At 46.5% G+C, this 23,826-nt stretch overlaps 1 protein-coding gene across 2 annotated transcripts in view; it reads right to left on the bottom strand.

Moving 5' to 3' along the window:
* Positions 1–23,826, bottom strand: part of TMEM255A (transmembrane protein 255A) — a 47,438-nt gene that overhangs the window by 13,701 nt on the left and 9,911 nt on the right. Inside the window, exons 3-8 of one of the 2 annotated variants that reach the window (XM_030844902.2) lie at positions 18,201–18,263; positions 15,951–16,040; positions 10,730–10,798; positions 9,283–9,354; positions 8,786–8,874; positions 1,632–1,794 (exon numbers count right to left, since the gene is read on the bottom strand). In XM_030844902.2, coding sequence (XP_030700762.1) covers positions 1,632–1,794; positions 8,786–8,874; positions 9,283–9,354; positions 10,730–10,798; positions 15,951–16,040; positions 18,201–18,263 — 546 coding nt within the window. The remainder of the gene's footprint in view (positions 1–1,631; positions 1,795–8,785; positions 8,875–9,282; positions 9,355–10,729; positions 10,799–15,950; positions 16,041–18,200; positions 18,264–23,826) is intronic. The other variant, XM_030844903.2, reaches the window with a different exon arrangement.

The following is a 23,826-nucleotide window of genomic DNA, read 5'->3' as shown; positions in this document are numbered from 1 at the left end:
CAAAGGCCTAGGGGTTATCTGCCTCATTTCTGGGGTCAAAGGAAAACGCTTTTTAGGCACAAAATGATTCCCTAGACGTGGGTGGGACATTTCTTTAAAGCAGCCATACTCAACCATGGCCACAGTTGGAGTCACCTGGGGGGCTTTTAAAAAGTATTGATGCCTGGGCTTCAATTTAGACCAATCAAATTGGCATCTCTGGAGGAGCAGTCCGGGCAGTCTGAATTTTTAGAGCACCTCAGGTGATTCCATTCTAATCTGAAGCCAGGTTGAGAACCATAGCTCTAAAGCTATTATCTCCATTATTAGAGATCAAGGTTTATTAAATAAGCAAATAAATGCTTTGAAATGCTTTAAAAGCAAAAGAAGGAAGGACCCCACTATTATGGAGCACCTACTGGGCGCTGAGTCCTGGGGTGCCTTTTCAGACATACACACAAACATGGAATAGAGTTGAAAGGGAGCACGGGGGACGCAGGGAGACTGAGAGTGAGGTTAAGGTTGAGGACAAGACCTGACCAGCAGTTTAGCCTAGGGCTGGGCCTTCACATGCAGAAAGAGTCCGGAGGCTCTCTCTGGAGAAACTCCAGGAGGAAATTCCTGGGGAGGGGGAGACGAGCAGTACTCTTACCTGTAGCTAAAAACGTCTTTGCTTCCAGCTCTCCCAAAGTCTGTTAATGGAAATACCACCCAAAAAGGTTTCTACTAAAAGTGTGTGTGTGTGTGGAGGGAGTGGGGGGCGGTAATTAAAGGCTATGTTTACATAACTAGCATGAGCCCCACCCGCCCCCAGAATGTGCCTCAAAAACACAGGCAGGGCTTCCCTGGTGGTGCAGTGGTTGAGAGTCCGCCTGCCCATGCAGGCAACACAGGTTCGTGCCCCGGTCCGGGAGGATCCCACATGCCGCGAAGCGGCTGGGCCCGTGAGCCATGGCCGCTGAGCCTGCGCGTCCGGAGCCTGTGCTCCACAACGGGAGAGGCCACAACAGTGAGAGGCCCACGTACCGCAAAAACAAAAACAAAAACAAAACACAAAAAACACAGGCGGGCTTCCCTGGTGGCGCAGTGGTTGAGAGTCCGCCTGCCGATGCAGGGGACACGGGTTCGTGCCGCGGTCCGGAAAGATCCCACATGCCGCGGAGCGGCTGGGCCCGTGAGCCATGGCCGCTGAGCCTGCGCGTCCGGAGCCTGTGCTCCGCAATCGGAGAGGCCACAACAGGGAGAGGCCACAACAGTGAGAGGCCCGCGTACCGCAAAAAAAAAAAAAAAAAAAAAAAAAACACACAGGCAACTCATGTTAACAAGAAATGCCTGCAGGCTGATGGCATCACCTGGCTCCTTCGACTTGAGCTGTTTGAAACCAGCTACATTTTTTTTTTTGGCCCCACTGCATGGCATGTAGGACCTTAGCTCCCCGACCAGGGATCGAACCCGGGCGCCCTGCAGTGGAAACACGGAGTCCTAACCACTGGACCGCCAGGGAAGTCCCAAAGGCAGCTACATTCTTGAACCAACGGTTTCTGTTCCTCCCTTCAAAGCGTGGGTCCCCATTGCCCCCAACCGTCTTGCCTCGCTCCAGCCCTGACAGGAGGAGGGGCCTCTGTGGGATGGGAAGTCACTTCCTTCCTTACCATGTCCTTAAAGCCCCCCAGGACAGCGGCAGTGATGATGCCCAGGAAGAGGCCGACGATGTTGAGGATGGTGGCGGACCAGAGCAGGTGGTAGAGGTGGATGATATCCTGGCAGCTGCTGACGTCAATGTACTCATAGTAGCCACCGGTGATCTCCACCCGGCTGGACGGGGAGAAGCACATCCAGTCAGTCTCCAGGGAGCAGGCTGTCCCTCTAGGGCTTTGGCTACCATGCGGCTCAGTGAAAAGACAGATGGGCAGGTGGGGAGCTATCGTAAGGGACATCGTAGCCAACAATGCACTCGGGGAGCAAGATACGATAATCAATCAAAGTGTGACTACCGTTTATCCCCGAAACCCTCCTACCTGCCAGAGAAACACTTGTTACCATCAGCTAAGGCTAATCCTAGGTGGCAATTATCGACACCTGCTATGTGCCCGGCAAGGGGCTAAGCATTTTACAGACATGAATTCATTACATCTGTGCTAATATGGCAGCTTCTAGTCAACAGGTGACTATTAAAATTAAGTAAAAAATTCAGTTCTTCAGTCTCACCAGGCACATGTTAAGTGCTCAGCAGCCACTATTTTAAGGGCCACACTAGTGGCTGGTTACTGTACTGGACACAGCAGATTACAGCATTTCCATCATCACAGAAAGTTCTATTAGGCTGCGCTGCAAATCCTTACAATATTGTGTGAGGTAAGTACTACCACCATTCCCGTTTCACAGATGAAGAAACTGAAGCACAGAGAGGTTAGGAATTTCCTCAAGTCGTAAGCGGTAGAGCTGGGATCTGAATTCAGGCTTCAAAGATTTCAGTGTTTCCTCTCCCAAAACAAAACACCAACAAAAAAAAACAACATCCCAATAAAGTACTAAAGCTGAGTTCCTGCACAAAATCTGAATATCACCTCCTCAGAGAGGCCTTCCCTGACCACTCTGTCCAAAGACATCCCCACCCCCACCCAGCCTGGTCACTCTCTAGCCCACTACTTGCCATGAACTGAATTGTGTTCCCTTCCAAAATTCATATATTGAAGCCCTAACTCCCAAGGTGACTGTATTTGGAGAAGGGCTCTTAGGAGGTAATTAAGGTTAGATGAGATCATAAGGGTGGGGCCCTAATCTGATAGGATTGGTGGCTTTACAAAAAGAGGAAGAGAGAACTCTCCACACGCATGCACACACTGAGGAAAGACCACGAGAGGACACAACAAGAAGGTGGCCATCAGCAAGCCAGGAAGAGAGCCCTCACCAGAACCTGACAATGCTGGTGCCTGATCTCGGACTTCCAGCCTCCAGAATTATGAGAAAATAAAGATTTGTTGTTTAAGCCAACCAGTCCATGGTATTTTGTTATGGCAGCCCAAGCTAATTTCCCTTCCCTAAATCCTCTGCAGCACTTACTCCTTACTAATGTGTGTGCTTCATTACTGTCTGTCTCCCTAACTTGAATGTGAGCTCCATGAGGGTAGGGACTTGGTTTGTTTTGTTCATTGCTGTGTTGGACACATGGTTGGTGCTACATAAATACTGGTTAAATTAATTAAATGGAAGCTCCTGTCTTCCTGGATGTTGCAAACTAGTTTACAACTTGGCCACTGGAATCAATAATGAATCTTAAACACTGTGATTCTTACAATTAAACTTAGAACCAAACCCCCTGGCATCAGGATAGTTATGTGTGACTCCCCTGCTATAAGAATATAGAAAATGAAAAAGAAAAAAAAATTAAACGTTAACCTCCAAAATGAATCAGGGAGAGATTATTCACAGAAGACTTTTAAACTTTACAGATGAATTATCTTAGAATTCTTTAAAACCAGTGCTTCTTTAAAGAATTGAAATCAGTGTGGTTACAGGACAGCCTGCGTCAAAATCTGTGTTTGTGTGTCTATGTGCCTGCCTATGTCACTGTGTTATTTGTGTGTGCCTGTGGGGGTCTCTGTGTGTCTGTGTGTGTGTGTGTGCATGCATCTTTGAGAAAGAGATGGTTAAACATGCAGATTCTGAGGCCCAGCCACAGTCCTACTAAATCTGGCAGAATCTCTTGGGGTGAGGCTCTGGAATCTGTGTTAATGAGCTCATTGATATTTGAGACCCGCTGTCTTAAATAGTAAGCTTCCATAGTGAAATTTTAATGGTGTTTCAATTCATCAGAATTTGAGCTAGATTTCAGGTTTTTCGGGAACATAGCTGGACACCACCTGGAAGCATACACTGAGTGTCTCCTATTAGCTGGCATGGTACTCGAGCCTGGGGATGGGGCAGGGAGGATACACAGATTACTTACCGCTCAAAAAGGCACCGCTGTACAAGGACTCTCCCCTGAAAAAGGCAGGCCTGTGTATAAGGGCGAGTGTGGGGTTGTAGGGGTGCAGGGGAGGCTTGAGAATCAGCTTCTGACCTCTCCCCAGGTATCTTTGCTTATGTCCTAAAACACCGAGGGTGGGCTGGTAGCACATACAGATGGGTGGTACAGCAGAGCAGACTCTGGAGTCAGACTGCATTTGAACCCTGGCTCTGTCACTTATTTGCTGTCTGACCTTGAGCAACTTTCTTAACTTCTCTGAGCCCAGGGGATTTCATGAGCGAATGCACGGAAGCAGTACTCTAGCACATTGTAAGGGCCCCCCCCAAAACATGTAGCTGTGTTTTTTCCCTTTTAAGAGCCAACCTCTGGCAAAATGATTCAAACCTTTGAATCATGTTCTTAAAGGCAGTGACGCTTTAAAAGCACAGATCACAACATGGGGCTAGGTTAGTAGTTCATTTAAAAGTATTCACTAATTGTAGAGAATATATATTTGGTTTCAGTTTGAGTGGGTTCAGCAGCTACTAAAATGATTTTTTAACTGAACCGTGAAGCAAAAGAACATTAATACTAGATCTGGTTCAGGGTTTAGCTAATTAATGTGGTTTGTTTCTGTTTGAGATTCACGATTCCATTTGGTTCAGTCTCTGGGCAGAGCTTTGCCTGATATTCCATCGTTTGGATTCTCACTGCTCCCACCCTCAAGCCTCCGTGACTGCAGCGCCCTCCTGCCGGACCCCATCACTGCCTGGTTCAGCTTCCTAACACATTTGTAAAACTAAGTCATTCATTTAATCAAAAGCCTTCCCTGGCTCCCCATTACCTTCAGGAAAAAGTATCCCAATTCCTCAGTCTGCCATAATCCAACTCCAAAATGGAATCCACATTCCAGCCAGGCTGGAATCCTCAGAAGCACCAAACTGGCCATGCTGGGTACTTATTCCAGACCTTTGCTCAGATTTCTCCCCCTGCGTGGGAGGTACTGCGCTCTGTTCTCTGCCTGTCCTGATCTCTCCCGCTGCACAAAGCTTCAACACACACTTCTCATTCTTCAAGGACTCCAGCACCTATTCATTAGCTTTGTACCTGGACTCCCACAGCCTCAGTCTGTCCTTCTCAGTTTGGCACGTTGCATATGTCAATAATTCAGCTATTCATTTCATCTGATATTTACCGAGAGCCTACCCAGTGCTGAGTACCGTGCTGGGTGCTAAAACCACAACCAAGGCCAAGGTGGACACAACGGCTCCGTCTAAATTCTAACCTCTGGAGGGCAAGGTCATCTCTTACACTTCTTTTGTGTCTCCCTCACTGCCTCCTAGCTGGGTGGTAGAAATGTTATGGGTCATCAACAGATACTTGGTGAATGAGTAACTGAGTTCAAAGACGGATCATTGCATTGATCATAAGATTGATTACCCAGTGCGGGCTTTTACCCCCTTGCTCCCAACTTGCCGGGTGTGACTGGAGAAACAGATAACCTCTCTGTGTTTCAGTCCCCATTCAACAGAGTAGGAGGCAACAGATCTTGGAGAAAGCCAAAGGGCATCCTTCTGCTCTTCCACAAGGGCCTGGAACTATTCACCAACTGTTGGTGGACAGGCAGCGGCTATGGGCAGCCTCTGTGCACCTTTCTCTCACTGCGTGTATTCTGTGTATCAGTCTAAACCCCCCTCCCCATAATCCCCCTGGTAAATTGAGTTCCTTAAGGGCAAAATGTTATTTTAAGGATATCTATCCTTCTAGAACAGTCCCTGGCACACAGTAGGAGCTCAGTAAAAGTTTGGCAAAGGGAGGAATGGATGAAAGTGAGCTATCATCTTTCATTTTATTCATCGTCAGCTGCGGCAGTTCACAAACCACGCCCATTTCCTTTCGCGTCCTTTAGGTTACACACCGAAAACCAGTGATATTGACTTGACCTCTCCAAAGCTGAGTGAAGGCTGAAAGGCAGCTGCTGCAGAGCTGCGTCCTAGAGAAACCACCTTCCTGCACAGGGTGAAATGGAATCGTCTATGTTTGGTATTAAAACCTCGCTGCCCCTGACGTCAAAGAAGGTCTGTGGCTTCGAGGGGACAGCAGAAACTCTGTTTCCGTAGCGCTGGACAAATGACTGCCTGATGTTTTTGTTCCCACTTGTTTTTTTCTTGGCCTCCTTTCCAGGAAATGGACTAGAGGAGCTGGTAATTGATTAAAAATAGGCTTCGTGTGAGGAAAAAAAAATACGCATTCGGCAAAATTAAAGTCTCCGAGCCTCAGAATCCTTGCAGCTAGCTATATTTAGGCCTGGAGATTAGGTCTCCTTCGAGCTGGCTGGAAAAAGTCTCGGGTCAAAGAAAATCTTTTCCTTCTATTGTAGGATCATCACCTCTTAAGTCTCGCGCCTTGCTTTCTGACCGCATGGGACTGTGTCCTGATGAAAAGCTCAGTAAGTGCTTTTCTAGTGGCTTTGCCCTTGGAATCTCAACGCTACAGACCTGGGCAAGGCCTCGATCGCCGCCTGAGGCTGATCCCCAGGCATCAGGTAGGTGAACAGCGTTTCCAGCTCAAAGGTCGTTAGGGGCAGTGTCCCCATGAACCCTCTTAGTTGTCTGGTCCAATAGTTTATTTTCCTGGGGAAAAGGGTGTTCCTTTTTGATCCTTTTTAACACATGTCACTCCCTTATCATCAGGTCTTTCATTCAAGCCTGGTCCTGTGCCGGGGCCTGAGGATAAAGATAAGATGAAGTTGTGTTCGCTGCCTTTAGGGAGCCCAGAGTTTAGCAGAGCTCCTCATAAAATTCCTTTAGGGCCTTGAAGACGATCCTGGCACGACTTGCTATAAGAAAGTCAGTTATTATGAAGTTCAGATTGACAGGAAGATAAATTGGGCTTGAGTCTCCACTTAAAAAAATTCACCTAAGGGCTCAGCTAAATGGAATTTAAGGTAGGATTTAGTTTATTCAGACCTTTTTCAGAAACACACCTAATTGTGGAGAGAAAGGTGTGTCCATAAGGAATCACTTCTCAGCCCTCTCAGCGGGCCTCCTCTCTCCTCCTGGGATCTCAGAACGGAAAGGGAAAGGAGAGGAGAGCTGGCCAGAGGAAGGGGTGTCAAAAGGAGGGAGGGGGTAAAAACAGAGGGGAGGACTGAGCAGGGGGAGGGGGATGGACAAGGGGAGGCAAGAGGAAAGATAGCGAACTAACCCCAATTCCCCTAGGACCTATTTTACATTCCTTTGATCATTTTTGGAAGGATGGGCTCAGGAAGTACAATTATAGCCAGCTCTCCATCACCGCTAGGGAGGGAAGTCCTTTACAAGTGTTAGTTATTATTACAACATGAATAATTGAATCTCCCAGATAATCCCCAAACCTCATTTGAGTCTTTAAGTTTCTCTTCCTCCACCGCCAAACCTTTTAATGAAATGAGACCGAAATGAGACCGGTGCTAGCAAAGAAAGTAAAAGGGCTGGCGAGAGTCCCCCTTCTCCTCCCATCGCTCCACTGCCTCTGGTCTGTCAGGTCTTTAATCCTCAAACCGGAGACACTAGCCCCCCAAAACCATGAGTAGGGAGTGTGAGTGAGGAGGGGTGCATCCTGCTGACCTCTTTGGACCTAGCTCCATCCGGGCCCCTTCTGCCAACTCCTCCCTCCCTTCCACCCTCCCCCTCCTCAGCACCCCTGCACTGATAGCTGAAAAAAAATACGTGCATGGCAGGCACTGGCTGACACACCCCACGTACAGGGCCGTTTACTTATGTTCTGCATCACCTGCTCACGCATTCCTGTCTATTCCACCTTCTAAATTGCTCTTAAAAGTACTCCTTGCTTTCCACCATCCCCAAACCAACTTAATCTAGACTCCGTTCCCTTTGGCCTGGACTCTTGCAGTGGCCCCCTAGTAGCCTCCAGTCTCTAACCACTCAAATCCATCTTGCACGCTATACCCTTCAATGGCTCCCAGTTGCTCACAGGGTCAAGTCCAGAGGCATTCCTATGGCCAGTGAGCCCTCCATGATCTGATCTGTGACCAGCGCTCTGCCCTCACCTCCCCCACAACTTCTGGGAAGACCCTCCTCACCTCCACCCCACTTGGGTTTGTTTCCTAACTCCCTCCTTATCCTTTAAATCTCAGCTCCCACATACCCTCCTCCTTGACACGCCCCCCTTTGCCCCCAGTGACTCTGACTTCCAGTCATTTGCATAGAGAGGGTCTCCAGTACAGCCCCCAGATCCGCACTGCACTTCTCACACTAGACTGCAATCAATGGCTCACAGGTCGGTCATCCCTGCTAGTCTGCGAGTTTCTCCGCAGGACTCTCTGTATTCCTGGCACCTAAATATGTCTTGAAAGAGAATAAATGATGTTTTAACAATTGAAGGGCAGAGCGCCAGAGTGGTTGTAACAGAACTAGCACCAAAATCTAAGTTCTGTGAGGGCAAGGAATTTTGTTTTGTTTGCTGCTGAATCTCTAGCGTCTGGAACACAGTCAGGCTATTTGTTGAATGTTGTTGAACTTGGACTTAGACAGAACTGAGTGTGAACCCGACCTCTACCATTTTCGAACTCTGTGTCACCTTGAACTAGCTGTCTGTTTCCTCTGAGCCTCAGTCTTATCATCTGTAAAATGGGGATAATAATTCTACATACATCATAGGTAAGAATTAAATGAGATCAGATACTTGACAGCACCTAGCATAATGCCTGGCACAGAGAAGGCAGGTAATGCATGTCAGCTGAAATCCTTTGAGGACCAATGTCTTCTACTTCTCTGATCCCTACCGTGCGCCCTTCCCCCACCCTAGCCCTGCTCGTGCCCACTGTGGTCAAACCATCAGGGGCTCGGCACTCACTTGCCGCAGTTGTAGAGGTCACAGCAGAAGCAGGTGTTGCCCCGGATGCGAGGTGTGCAGAATCCACGGCTGAGGTGAGGGCAGTTCACCTGGGGACACACCACAGTGAGTAGGTGAGCTGGCACTGGATGGGAGGCGGGACCCTCTGGGATTGGCACTGTGAGTTAGTGACTGACGGAGACGGTAAGGATGGCTGTGAAATGAATACACCAATGCACGGGCAGGATGGGGCTGGGCAGGTGGCAGGCTGAACTCGTGTGTGAGGCAAGTCACTGTGGAGCTGGGCTCACGTGCAGCCTCGTCCACAGCCCTCAGGGCCCCATCCCTGAAGGGTGGAGATGGAGAGGAGGAAGGACGGATGGAAGGACGGACAGAAGAACAAATGGATGGTAGGAAATGAGGATACAAGGGGCGGGAAATCAGGGTATGGGGGAAAGGGGACCAGATGGGAAGGAAGACAGAGGGGCCATCACATGCACTTTGAAGTACAGTAGTACCTCTCGAGCTGCCTGGGTAAGGTTCCTCATAACCCTCGCAGAAGGAGAATTTTTGGTTGAGGAACTTATGACCTTATATAGGAAAAATAGGGTTAGGGGGACCAGGGTTACAAGTGAACCTATGGAAGTCATTATTAACATTTTTACAGTCACCAAGTTAACACAAGAATGAGAACACGATGAAATCCAGAGAATAGCAATGATATTTTACACATCTCGTGTTTGCAAAAAAAATGTAAAAATTAACTTCCATTTATCATCTCTTATTTGTGAGAAATCTTCCAGGCTCTCCCCCGCCCCATATGGATGCAATGAAGTGCTTGTAAATTTGTTTCACTGTGTTATAGAGAATGTTGGTGGTAAACGCGCACTTTTTTCTATATTGGGTCCTTCATCCAAAAGCTCATGCCTTTCTGATAAGCTGTTGGCACATACATCTTTCTACTCCTTTCTAACCCGAGAATAGTTAGAAAAATGGTAAACTGGTGATTGGGGAAGGAAAATAGGGCAAGTGGATGGCACTGTTCACACTGTATGTCAAGGAAAACAGCTTCCCCTGAAGTTATGCAATGCAGTCACCATTTTATATCCACTTGCCACCTTTTTCTAACAGTCACAAGTTTACCATTTTTCTAACTATTCTCAGGGGCGGGGGGGGCATTGACTTTCAATTTGAAGTTAATAGAGAACCAAATGGTCGAGGTTGCTAGAAGCACATGGTAGAGTTTTATATTAAAGGGCTCTCTGGATTGGAGAGAGGTGAATGTGAGCTGAAATGAAAGCTCTCCAAAAATGACCTGGAGCCGAGCTTCACCTCACCGCCCACTGCCTCTGCTTCTGTGTGAGGCAACAAGGAACCCAAGGAGAGCCATGCAGGGCAGGAGAGACACACCCTCACGTGTCCACTCAAGCAGCAACAGACTGGCCTCCGGGCGTGTCGTGACAGGCCTCCCCAGAGCCTCAAAGTGGACAAGGCTTCTCAGTGACCCTCATTTGGCTTCCTGACCCCTCCCATATGTGGGACTCAGACTCTGCCTCCCCGGTCCAGGCCTGCTGCCTTGGTGGGGCTCCCACTTTTCTTCCAGCTGGACATCAAGTCCAGGCAGCTGAACCATCATCCACGGACATGGGGGAGGGACCTACCCTGTGGCCTCTGTACTCTTCGTCTGTCCCTCTCGGGATCAAAGCCACACACTGAGAGGCTGCCTGCTGGGGTCAGAGGGGCAGCCTGTGGCCACAGAACAAAGTAAATCTGATTAGGCCTCATGAGGCTCTAACCTATGACCATGGCCCCATTAGCACTGTGCTCTGACCCACTGAACAAATCAACTAAACATACCTTGTAGCAAGCTGTAGGCCTGGGAAAAAGAGTAAAAGAAAAGGGGTTCCAGGCAGAACAGGAGACTTTCCCCAAAGGTAAGACGTGCAGCCTCCTTCTGGCTCTTACCTCCTCAGCTTCCTTCTGGGATGTCTTGGGCACATAGTGGCACCGGTTAGCATAGAGTGGTTTCAGATCCTGGAAACGGAAACACCAAACCAAATAGGTTTTGGCTTTGGAAAATAGAGCAAGTGCTCTGATTGGTAATAAAAGATTTGAATACACACACACACACACACACACACACACACACACACACACACACACACACACACACACACACACACACACACACACACACACACACACACACACACACACACACACACACACACACACACACACACACACACACACACACACACACCCCAGAGCAGGTAGTGGGTTGGGTTGATTTCTGAAAGCTGCCCATCTAGGGAGCCTGAGAATGTGAGGATCAGATAAAAATGTTCTAATAACTGCTTTCTATTGGGCCACTTGGTTAATGAGAAATTAGGAAATTGACTGAGAAGTGGGTTTCTTGAAATTTCCACTCTGGTTTTCTTTTATTTCTAGTCTTTGTCTCTTTGCAAAGAGTTCCCAGGGAACAAAAGTCAAAACTCCAAGTTATTGTAACATCACACTCCCAATCGGAGGGAGGACAGCTCCAACAATGAGGATTCATTATCACCTGGGGACAGGACCAGGGCTGGCTGACACGCACCCTCTGCTGTCATTGCCACAGCTTTTTCAGAAGGAAGAGCTCAGGAAGCAAGCCCCAGGGGGATGGGTAGCCATGGAGCCTGCTGTAGATTTTAACTCAACTGAATGATGAGCCATTTTCACTCAATTACACAGATTAAAGACAGTGAACTCCAAAAATACCACTGAAGCCCAGAAAACTAACATGGGGCTCAAGGACAGTTGACTAACCCTGCTGGCTTGGGCAGCTTCCTGGTGAGGGAGCTCTCAGACACAGGGACTGGGGTGGAACAGATAGATGCAATCCAGTGCTACCTGGAAACTGTCAGTCAGGGGATGCTGCCCACTTTCCGGGGGACAGTAAACATCCCCTGACTGGTAGGGGGCTTCGACCAAAAGCAGGTTAGCACAGGACAAGCAGTTTATGCAAACTGACCTTTGGAACTCGGCCAAAAGCACCTTGGCAGAGGGAGTTTATCTATTGCCCCTCCTTCCCCCTAAACCCACTTCTCTCACCGTTTTCAATAATCCTGGTGGCTGCTTTTCCCCACACATGTGATTGAGCATCTCCTGCACCAGACACCCAAGTGCCTCCTTGCCTCCCTGCCTGCTGCCCCGTCAAGGACCTAGGACCTTCCATCAGCTGCTTCCACATGAATGTCCTGACCGCTCCGTGTTCTGAAAGTACACTGCCCTGTGGGCTCAGCCTGGAGTCAGGCTGGAAAGGAATGAGGGTTCTCATGGTCACTGCCAGCAGGGTTTATTTTCCGACTTTGGGCAATGGCAGAAGTCATCATCATCCTGCCGAAGGGGAGGCTTGATGTGCTGGTCGGAGCCCTCCTGACCTCCTGGTTCTCCAAAGAGCATTCAGCCACCAACTGCCTAAATGAAGACAGACGTGTGTGTGTGATGGTCGCCCATATGCTGCCTCTGGGTGCTCTTGTGCACTGAGGCCCCAGGGGAGGAACAAGCCCATGTGACTGGCCAGTAAGAAAAGGCCACTTAGCCGCGCAGCCTTTTCCATCCGAAGGGCTAGCGACTCCGGAGTGGAGGGCTGGCCACGAGACTGCTTCTTGCTGAGTGTCAGTGTGCTCTGGGCGAGGCCCTCTCAGGGCGCGTTCACACCCATTATTTCATACCGTCCTCATGTTAACCCTGAGAGGCAACCAGGTTACTATCACATCCACGTGGAAGAGGAGAGACTGGGCATGAGGAGGGAAAGGGATTTTCCCAGCTAGTTAATTGCTATATTCGGGGAGGGGAAAGGAAGGAAACTGGAGACGAGAGAGAAGGAATGAGACACATTTAGAGGGGGGTCAGGAAGTAGGTCTTAAGGGGAAGTGCACATGTCCCCAAGCCAAAGGACAGGGCACCAGGAGGTTAAAGGGCTCCAACAACAGGAAAGGCTGGCTCTAACCCACCCGAGCGGTGCTGGGGTCCAAACGTGCCTTTCATTTAAACTGGCCAACAGACATCACCATAGATTAATAAAGCCTTCTCCCTCAAAACTGTCTGGGTACCAGTGAGGACTGGCAGATGTCTTAGGACAGGTACAATGTAGGCAAAAAGTTGTTCTCAAAGACTCCTCCAGCCTTACTCCAACCTCCCGAATCAAATGCTCTACTGCAAGCCACTAACGGCAGGAGGTACAGAGGGCCTAGACTCAGAAGCTGGAAGAAACTTCCAATAAATATAATTTGGATTTTTCTCGCATTGCCTTTGGCTGAGGCCAGTGATCAAAACCTTTAGGAGTTTAGGAGTCGGGAAAATGCAAATCAAAACCGCAATGAGAAACCACTTCATACCTACTAGGATAGCTAGAATTTAAAAGTCGGATAATTACGGGAGTTGGCAAGGATGTGCAGAGACTGGCACACTCAGATACTTCCAGTGCGAATGTAAAACGGTGCAGCCACTTTGGAAAATTGGCAGTTCATCGAAAGGTTAAACGTAGTTACCATATGACCCGGTACTTCCAATCATAGGTATATACTCAAAGGAAATGAAAACATATGTCCACGTAGAAATTTGAACACAAATGTTTATAGCAGCATTATTGATAACAGCCAAGAGGTGGAAACAACCCAAATGTCCATCAACTTGTGAATGGATAACCAAAATGTGGTATATCAATACAATGGAATATTATTAGACCATAAAAAGAAAGGAAGCAATGATACATGCTACAATATGGATAAATCTGGAAAACATTATACTAAGTAAAAAAAGTCAGGTTACAAAAGACTACATATTATATGATGCCATTAACAGGAAATGTTAATTAATATAGGGAAATCTATAGAGAAAGTAGAGTAGTGGTTGCCTAGGACTTGGGGGAGCAGGGGGAATAGGGAAGTGATAGCTAAAGGGTATGGGGTTGCTTGGGGGATGATAAAAATCTTCTAGAATTGACGTGATAGTTTGCACATACACGTGAATGTACTAAAAGCCACTGAATTATATACTTCAGATGGGTAAATTATATGGGACGTGAACTATATCTCAATAAAGATGTTTAAAAAAAGAAACATTAGGAGTGGGAGGAGGAGGGAAAAGGAGGAAGCCATTTTAGCTCATGATGCCATGAAAATCTACTGCAGGCTTCTTGGCCACTAGGCCTATGTTGCCATGGAGACTGCCTCGGAGTGAAGAGCACTTGTCAAATGGGGATAATAACACCTGCCCTACATATCTCACAGAATTGCTGTGGGTCTCAAATGAGATAATAGATGTTAAGGCACATTGAAACACTAAATTCACTATACAAAAACAAGGAATTATTGTTATTAAGATGGCGCCTGTTGAAACAAAATAGCACACGTACTATGATTGTCTACAAGCATGCTACAAAAATAGGTATATACTCAGAGGGTAATATGCAAAAATTGCATATGCAATAGAATTGCTATGTTAGGGTGGTAGGATAGTGGATGTTACAAGTTCCTGTTGTGTCACTTGCCTTTTCAAAAAGAAAAAGATGAAGAAAAAGATGGCTCTCTCAGCTAAACTCAAAAGGGATGAGTCTGATGTAGGGGCTGACATATTCCTGACCCCAAAAGAAAACTGGGCTAAAAGCTTCTCTCTTCCATCCCATACTTTTCCCCCTGCCCAGTAATTATCTCCTGACATGCCAGCACTGACCATAGGAATTCCACTAATCTTGGCAAATGAGGGACTGACTCTTATGTCTAGGAGGAGAGTCCAAGAGCAAGTTGGGATTGAAATAATAATGTTAATCATATGCAAATGTTAATATTATGTTAATAATGCAAATCATCCTTTCCCAGATCCATCCATACCCAGGACACTCCCTCAGGATGACCTGCACTATTAGCCAACGATTGAAACGGAATAAAATATGATGGATCCACACAATATTCTGATAATACAATTTTTCTCTAATTCAATTGTTTTAGAAAACATATAATTCCAACTAGTTCATAGGATGTTTTCATTTTCAATGTTGGTTCACTTGGGGGAAAAAATGAGTATCTGAGGTTTTTGTGGGAGCTCAGGAAGCTGCTTGGTTTGCTCTCGATTTGGGTTTGTGGGCCAGATCAGGGCTATACTATGACCTCCCTGGGACTTCTGCCTTTTGTGGACAGCTTCCTCCATTAAAAATTGTTGAAAATGATATTTCATTTATTTTGATTATATCTTATGACTGCATTGGTATAAAGACAAATTTCTATTATGTGTGAAAACATTTTTTTTGGCCTAAAAGTTCATCATTTTTCTTCTGATTTGAAAAGAAATGATCATATTTTTCTGGGACCCTGAAAGTCCGTGGGTCACAGGCACTGTTGTCTGCTGAGCCCAACAGAGAAGGCGGCCCTAGGCCAGATATCTGGAATCGTAAGAGATGGAAAGCGCCGACCGAGGGGTGAGGGCTCCTGCAGGGAGCCCTGTGGGAAGGACCCGAATCCCAGGCTTCTCCAAGAAGGAGCACAGGTTTGGGTTTCAGGAGTAAAGTAGCCTTACTCGAGGCACAGCTTCTCCAGAACAGGAAGCATTTGGCGCCTCTACTCCAGAACTGGGCTCGTTTTGGAGACTCCCAGCTCTGGGGCTTCCTCCGGATCCCAATCACATCACTCCTCTCCAACCATGAAGACAGCGAAGTTCAGGTATCCTAGAAAAGGTGTCTGTCCTCATGGGCTGCTCTTGTCACTGTTGGAGGTGGGGGAGGTCAGCTATTGCCACCTCCAAGGCTCTCAGGAAGTCATGTGGCTTCCTGCGGCTCTCTCCCTACCTGCTCACTCCCAACACCAATTCCAAGCCAGTCCCCTGGCCCTTGTCTCTGACTTTTCCAAATGTCACCCACGTGTCAACAAAGGCTTAGCTCCAACCCCTCCACCATGGGGAAGCCTGCTCTGATCCAAGGTAAACCACTTGGGCACTTAGAGTTTATATGCCCAGCTTAGACCAATTTCTCTAGATGCCCGTGTGTGTCCAGGGATGTCCTCATTTTGACGTCACCTCCTTGAGGCCGGTGATGTCACCTCCCTCTCCTGTACCCCTCACAGCCCTTAGCACACACCCAGCACACACACACTCGATGAAGCCTTGTTGTATTGCCCATTTACTTTAACCCAGGACTAAAAATACTCACAATGTGTCTGGCAGCGAAGACCCCGTCGACTATGGCACAACAAAAGGCTGCAATCACACCAAAGCTGATAAAGACGATGGAAGCCACCAGCTGTGGGAGTAGGGGTGGGGGACAAAGCAAAAGTGTCTGTTAGCCCTCCACTATTGCTGCTTCTGGAGACAAGGCGATCCCCAAGACACCGCCAGCCAAAGCAGAACTCTGGCCTGCCAGCCCGTGTGAAGAGTGAATGCCCTTTTCAGTCACGCAGCACGAGTGGGAGCGGGGGAGGGCGACGCGGAGAAGGGGCCATTGAAGCACTTCTTACACTTTCAGGGCAAGCTAAGAAATTCACTCCAGGAGTCTATGAGTGCCCAAGGAAGAGAAGGCTGAGGAACTAGACTGCATGGCTCTTCCATTCTCAGACTCAGAAAAATGTTGGACCTTTGACATCATGAAGTCCCACCCCCTATTTTATTTATTGTGGAATTGGAGGCTCAGAGAGGGGAAGTGGTGTGTCCAAGGTCACTATCCAGTCTATGGAAGAGCCTGTGCCCACCAACTCCTAGTCTAGTGTTCTTCCCAACCCCTCATGGTGGGCAATGATGAAGAAGGGATGATTCTGAGGCCCTGCGCAACCCTACATGGCCCTGCATCACTGAAGAAAGAGAACACTCAACTTATTATGGCTTAGGTGTCAAAGACATTTTACAAGGGTTGAAGTCTCTGAAATTGATCAACTCTGTGTGGTACATACAAAAAAGTTCAAGTAAGAGAAATGTTTGCTGGAAGCAGACTGCCCTATTCTCTGATCGTGTTAGATAACAGAAATTTTCCTAGTAATTTGTCTTCCATTACAAGGGCGATACCACAACCCAACGTGGGGGTAGGTGTTTCAAGGCGTAACCAGGGGCAGGGATAGGTACTGCCTAAGCCCACCATCTGCCCGTGTTGACCCTCAAAACACCCTCTTTGAGGTGTTTGGGGGCTAAAGTAGAGAAATAGCATGGCATTAAGCTGCTCCCCAGGGAGAAGGAGGAAATCACAGTCAAGGCCACCCTAAGGTCCTCCCATCTCACAGGCTAGAAGGTAATACTGATCTCATTTGGGAGTTGTTCAGAAACGTCGCCCCATAAATCTCGCTTCACAGCACTACCGAGAGTTGGTAAATAATGGATGAAAGATGTCATGAAATTGGCATTATCAGCTATGCTATGATCAGCTCTACAATTAGAACTCCCCTGTCATTTTGAATAATTTAAACCCAAAGTGCAAACACAACTGGCAGCGGAGAGCCCAGGTGAAATGGAAGAAGAGAACTATTAGAACCCCTCTGAGGGTGATTCCCTACATTGCTGGGGGGAGAACACACGGTTAGAGTTCCCTGTCCCTGGAGCTATTACGTTATCTGATTAAACTTGCTGTTGAATAGACCCTAGCATCAGTCTAGATGCCACAGTGACTTGTACGGGGAAGCCTAATCAGTCCACCATCTGACAACTCACCAGGCATCTTGATTTACAAGCCCATAAAACTGCAATATGCTTGCAATTCGGTCTGTACCGTCTTCTCTTGCCCTCTAGGAAGCCTTCTCAGGCTGAAGCAAGAAAATACAACAGTCTGCCCTTGCGGGCCCCCATTCGGACATAGAACTTTGTGAGTTTTACCTCCTGTTATATGCGTACCCTTCCTCTCAACGTTACACATACTTAGCTTTGAACTATGTATGGGTAATGGGAATACTTGAGGTTGGCTTCGTAATTTCATTTCGTCTTCTTGCGCCCTAAATATATTTGTTCTGTTAATTAAAGTCCCCTAGATTGGAATCTCCTAAAAGGCAGGAACCCTCTGCGAAAACTCCTCTCCAAGATTATGCATCAGAGAGGAAGGTGTGAGGGTCGCCAGTGAGCCAGGACTGCAGCAGCAGGAATCGAAGACGCAAAGGCATCCGATGCGAGGACAACTGGCCTGACTGGATAGGCTGGCACACTCCTTTGCGAAGGAGGAGAAAAGCAAAAGGCAAGATCCAGATTATTCCATCCCTGTGACTTAAGGAGACTAGCTGGGCCACTGAGGGAACATCAGGCAGGGTGAGAACAAGTCCCATACCACAGGGTCACTTTAAAACAAGTTCCCCGGAGGCTTAGGAGAAAAGTAAAGTAGCTGTTTCTTTTGTGGCCCAATTTGGGCAACCTTAAGAAATGTGTCATTTATCCACAGAAATGTTGACCTTTTTCAGGTGAAGAATTTGATTCTATAACGATGAAAACTTACCATTTGCCGTTTGTTCTCCACGAGGTTTGATCCGATGATTCCAAGGAATGATCCAAAGCCGAGCTGCAAAGCAACATGGCACAGATAGCACGTGGGAAGATGGTTAGCCTGACCGCACGGTCGTTCCACCCCTGGGATACAATTCAGGATAACAGAAAATACCCGGGGTACAGATGCTAAACCCGTGCAGCTGTTACACAAATACAGTATGAGTAAGAAAAGTATTTCTCCCACCATTTGCCAATTTTTCCTCGTAGATATGAATCACACCTAAAAAGAAACTCGTGTGCCCAGGAGCTAAAAGTAAAAGTCAACCATAGCTTTTCAGAGGCTGCTTATTTCAATTTCAATATCCATTACCTAGCATGTGACTGGTGAGTCAGTAAGAGATGGATAATGGTGAAAAGCACGCATTATATTCTGATCTTTATCTTTTCTTTGAAAAGAGACCTTCTATCCTGATGCACGAATTACAAAATAAAGGTTTGAAATAGCGATTTCTGATGCATCAGACACGCTAATCAAACGCAGGAAGTACTTTAGAAATCAGCAAGCACCTTAACCTAGACTTAAAAAAAAAAAAAGAACTATTTTTTGAAAGCCTGTATTTGTGGTTGACCCACTGCCATTTATGTTAGCACTTATTCACCTCTTCTTCCATCTCTGCTTCATTTATGGACAGAAAGCATTCATTAAAGGGTGAATAGAAATGGCGGTGTAAAACCCTGAAAAACAATTTCCCTGCCTAAGCGCCTGGGATGATGGCTCGGGGTAGCAGATTCCACTTTGCTCTCAGTTCTGCCATTAGTGGATTGAGTCTGCCATTCTCAGCTGAAAATGATCACTAACCGATGGCTGCTGTCAGGGGTGAAAGTGGAAGAAGTAAAAAGTGGTGGGAATGGACCAATAAATCTTAACACAAGTCCAGCAATGTAGTTACACTTCTCTTGAGCCTCACTAAGGATCTGGCCTTCCATCTGCCGCCTTACCTTGGCTCACAGGGACATCTCTTTCAGTCTGAGGCCCCCAAGCCTTACACCAAGTCTTGGAAATCTAATGGACCCAAGGGCTGGGCAGGAGCCTGGTGGGGCAGTGTAGGGGGACTGGGTGCTTGCCTCAGAAACCTAAGCATGAAAGAAGAGAATGAATGGAAGGAATGAATACAAATTTCCAAGGACTCATTCTGCAGGGCCACTCAGCCAGCAACCCCTCTTGAGAAATAGAAGCTGAAGAGAATAAAGGTGTAACCCATGCCGTCCAAGACTCTACTGAGAACATCCTCACTCAACGGTTAAACTATACCTGTCTCCCGCCTGGTCTTATTTGAAATGTAATTAAAATGTGTTGTGATGAGGTATAGTGATTAAAACCTGGTCATCAGACTAGCCTGGCTTCTAACCCCAGCTCTTCCACTTGTGGCTGTGCGACTTGAACAAACTGACTGACCTCTCTAAACCTCAGTTTCCTTATCTGGAAAATGGGGACCATAGTAGTAGCTGTCTTATAGGATTTTTATAAGGATTATCCGGGACAATACAGTCAAAGAACTTTGCACAGGGCCTGGCACACAGTAAGTTCTCAGTAAATACGAGTTATTGTTCTAGTGATTATTATTACTATTTTTAAAGACACCTAACTTTGGGGCAGCTCTAACCTGATTTGAGCTGGCAAATCCTATCATTATCTGCTCTATTTCATAAGAGTTTTGTATTCTGTCTTATCTCCCCTCCCAATATGTTGCACAGCTTTTATTTTTCAGGAAGAATTCCATGAATAGCCTGTGCTTATGACACTCTGGGCCATTTGTGGAGACTGAAAGAAAGTCAGAGGGCAGTTTCTTACATGGAAAATAAGTCCTTTCACTGAGCGGTTCATCAGTTTCCACAGATATTCACTGAATGTTCTGAGCCTCAACAGCAGTCTTTGCCTTAAGACGGGAAGCAAAGACACTCGCTCTTCCTGACACTCTCAAATAACTCTCTGATGGCAGTGACCGGAAGAGGTGGCCTGAAGCCTCATGGAATTGGCCGGAAAGACAAGGTGCTCTGGGACTGGAAATCCCAGGCCAACCAGTTAATTCATCCAGTTCCCTCCCCTTTCCTTCCATTCTATTTCTATTCCACTCCAACTCATTCCATTTTCTAACACTCACTGAGTACTTTTGGGAGATAAATAAGATGACATGGCCCCTACCCTGCAGGAGTGCATAGTCTAGTGAGGGAGAGGCAGACTGTGGCTTAAGGACCACAGGCGAGGTAGAAACAAAGTGCTGAAGGAGCAGAGAATAATTCATTTTGTATTATATCCTTGGCTCTGCTACTTATAAACTGTGTGACCTGGGGCTAGTTCTTTAGCCACTCTGTGCTTCGTTTTCCTCATCTATTAAATGGGAATCATAATGGTCATGACCACACAGGACTGCTGTGAGGATTAAATGAGATAAGGTATGTACGTAGCGTGACCTGCATAAGGTAGGCTGCTAAATACATATACATGGTCGTTCTCAGATCTCACAGAGGGGATAAATGGGGTCAAAGACAGGTAGAGTTCACCAGGTGGGGAACTAATATCAATTGAGTCCTGGCTGGAAGAATTCATTCATCTGGATGACAGGTTTATGAACTAACTCACCAGTATCACTAAAACTACCTTACATTTGAAGAGCATTTGAATTTAAAGAAGCGCTTGCCTTGGTCACAGTCATGTTAGGGAGTTCGGTGGAGCTCATATCATTCCCATTTGATAGATAGCAAAACGGAGGCCTAGAGAATTGTATGGGCTCATCCCCTCTTACAGCAAGTTCACGGCAGGGCCAGGACGAGCCCTCAAGAACACCCTAACAGCTGGTGTTCTTCCAGCCACACTTTGCTGTATTTGTGGCCAGTGTTAGCAGAATAGTGACCTTCACCTCTGCCCCCCAGGGAAGAAGTTCCCTGTAAGGATGGAGTGAGAAGTCCTATTTGAGGAAGAGCTGAGGGGGTGAAAGTAAAGAAGGAAAAATCAACAGAATTTCCTAAAAATGGGCAGCTGCTTCTAATCAACTGTTTGCTCTCCTGAGGCCTCCGAAAGGTAAGCTCTGTGGTCCTTGCTCGAGAACTGCCCGGAATCATGGAATGTTCAGACCTTTGGAACTCCATCTTGACTCCCCATTACCTGAACAAATAACCAGTTTGCTTTGTTTTGGCTGCCCTCCACTTGTAGAAGAAAAAAAGGCAAATCATGAGAACTCAGTTTCAAGAGCTCTTTCTAGGCTGCACCCTATAATCTATGCCTATTCCCATCCACTGGGACTGAGGTGCAAATGGATTAATCATTCAACAAGTATTAATTGGACATCTACTCTGTGGCAGGCACTGTGCTACACCTGTGATATGGAGGCCAGGAAGCGGGGTGGGGTATGATACCAAGACCAACAAGACTCGGCCTGGAGGAGCTGTAATTAGATAATGGGTCCACAATCCCTTTCTGTAATACTGAAATCAACAAAGCTCTTAAAACCAAAAGGGTTTTTGGTAACTAACTTGGTGGCAAAACCTGACCTTGAACTGACGTGAGGTTATTTTATAATGTTTATCTACTTAGTGTAAAAATTCACAGTTTATTGTAGAAAGATGAAGGTGCTTGATTATGGGGTATATCTCAAGACCCCACTGGGATGTTAGATAATATATGATATATGCAGTCTATTATCTTTCTGAAATTAAAAACAAAACAAAACAGTCTAAAGTTGCAAACACATCTCACCCAAGGGTTCAGATAAGGGATTGTGGACCTGTATAAACAAAGCTAAATGAGAATATAGCCCAACATCCCACAAAGCAGAATGTGACTATTTCCCAAGAACTATGAGTGGAAGGAATCTACGGTAGGGAGTTCAAAGATGGTAGACACCACTGTGGATCCCAGTAGCTGAGAAATGTCCCAGCTGTGTCTTTAAGTTGGAATAGGACAGAGCATTTGGATAAACAGAGAGAGAGAGAGCACAGGGAGGACGTTCCAGCCCAAGTCATGTTCAGGGGACTGTGAATTGACAATTTTGGTAAAAGAAAGGTATGGGAGACCAGGCCAAGGGCATCTTCAGAGAGCTTTGAATGACAATGCTAAGGAGGCAACAGGAAGCCAATGAAGGTTAGTCTTATCTAGTAAATCAAGGCTCAAGTGTCATCTCTGAAATGTACTTACTAAGCTAGGAACTTTATCTTAGAATGATCTTGTATCTTAGAAACATTTTCAACAGGAGGTAGAAAAAATTTCTGCCTAATTCACAATAAACCACAAAATCCCACTATCCAGACCTCCTTCTACTTCCTGAACATTCAAGTTAGTCAAAACTTTCTTGGATTTATCAAGAGTCTTCACATGTGAAGCTGAAGCCACGCTGGCCTAGAGGTTTCTGACCTACTGACTGTTTTGAATGATCCCTGTTGTCTCTGTATCCTACTACCCCATGGCAACTCTGATATAATTTTCAATTAACTGGACACCCCCCCCTTCCCCCGCCTGGGAGAGGGGACAGAAGCTCCTGGTTTCTTTCCTAAAAGAAAACCCAGGCTGGTGTGGGCCCTAGCAGTATAACAGCTGGTGGAGAAGGTTCTAGAGTGAAAGGCTTTCAGCACTGATCAGGTGGCCAACTCCATCTTGCGGGTTGCATGGGAAACACATGTAGAGGCCTTGTTCTCCTGGATGTAAGGTTAGAGAGCTATAGAGAAGGACCTGGCTCTCTCCCCTGCATTTTCCATCTTCATACAACCGAGGCTCTTGGTTTTCTTTAGGCCTCCAGAGTAGAAAGCTCACTGGAACGCTTCTGGAACGGACTATGTCTTGAACATTCGAGGACAGTAAAAATCCTAAGCCAGTTTGTCTTTCTGTGTTGGTTTTAATTTTTTTTTAATTTTACATTTTAGCCTGTACAGATGAGCACATCTGTAAAGATGCCTGTTGCATACATGTCTTAGGATGATGATACCACATTCTAGCTCAGGTAGAGTAGCTAACACCCTATCATAATGCACCTCACTGTACAAGGGCATCTCGTTTGGCAAAATAAAGATGGCTCAGAAAAGTTTTGCATGACTTAGAGTTATGCAAACGCGATTATATTTTTCAATGCCTGAGATCTCAATATTTAAATGAATTGTATGGTAAGTAGTCTTTAAGTCGTCTTTAAATCTAGTAACTGCTCCCTAATTTGTTTGTTTTAAAATTTTAAATTCTCATGTGCACATTTAACCAGAGTCCTAAAACAGCAGAGTTCCAAATAACCTGACATTTTCCCACAAATCTATACCATGATCTTTATATTCAAACTGACCAATTTGATAGTGTGGAATCTGAAAATGACACATTTTGCTCATTCTGGTTTTATTGCAAGCATACTTTGTTTATTGTGGGTATTTTCTTTTACATCTTTATTGGAGTATAATTGCTTTACAATGGTGTGCTAGTTTCTGCTTTATAACAAAGTGAATCAGTTATACATATACATATGTTCCCATCTCTCTTCCCTCTCGCATCTCCCTCCCTCCCACCCTCCCTATCCCACCCCTCTAGGTGGTCACAAAGCACCGAGCTGATCTCCCTGTGCTATGCTGCTGCTTCCCGCTAGCTATCTATTTTACGTTTGGTA

The sequence above is a fragment of the Globicephala melas genome, chromosome X (assembly GCF_963455315.2).
Source record: "Globicephala melas chromosome X, mGloMel1.2, whole genome shotgun sequence".
Lineage (NCBI taxonomy): Eukaryota > Metazoa > Chordata > Mammalia > Artiodactyla > Delphinidae > Globicephala > Globicephala melas.
The sequence above is the reverse complement of the archived record's forward strand: the minus strand, read 5'-3'. Positions and strand labels throughout refer to the sequence as shown.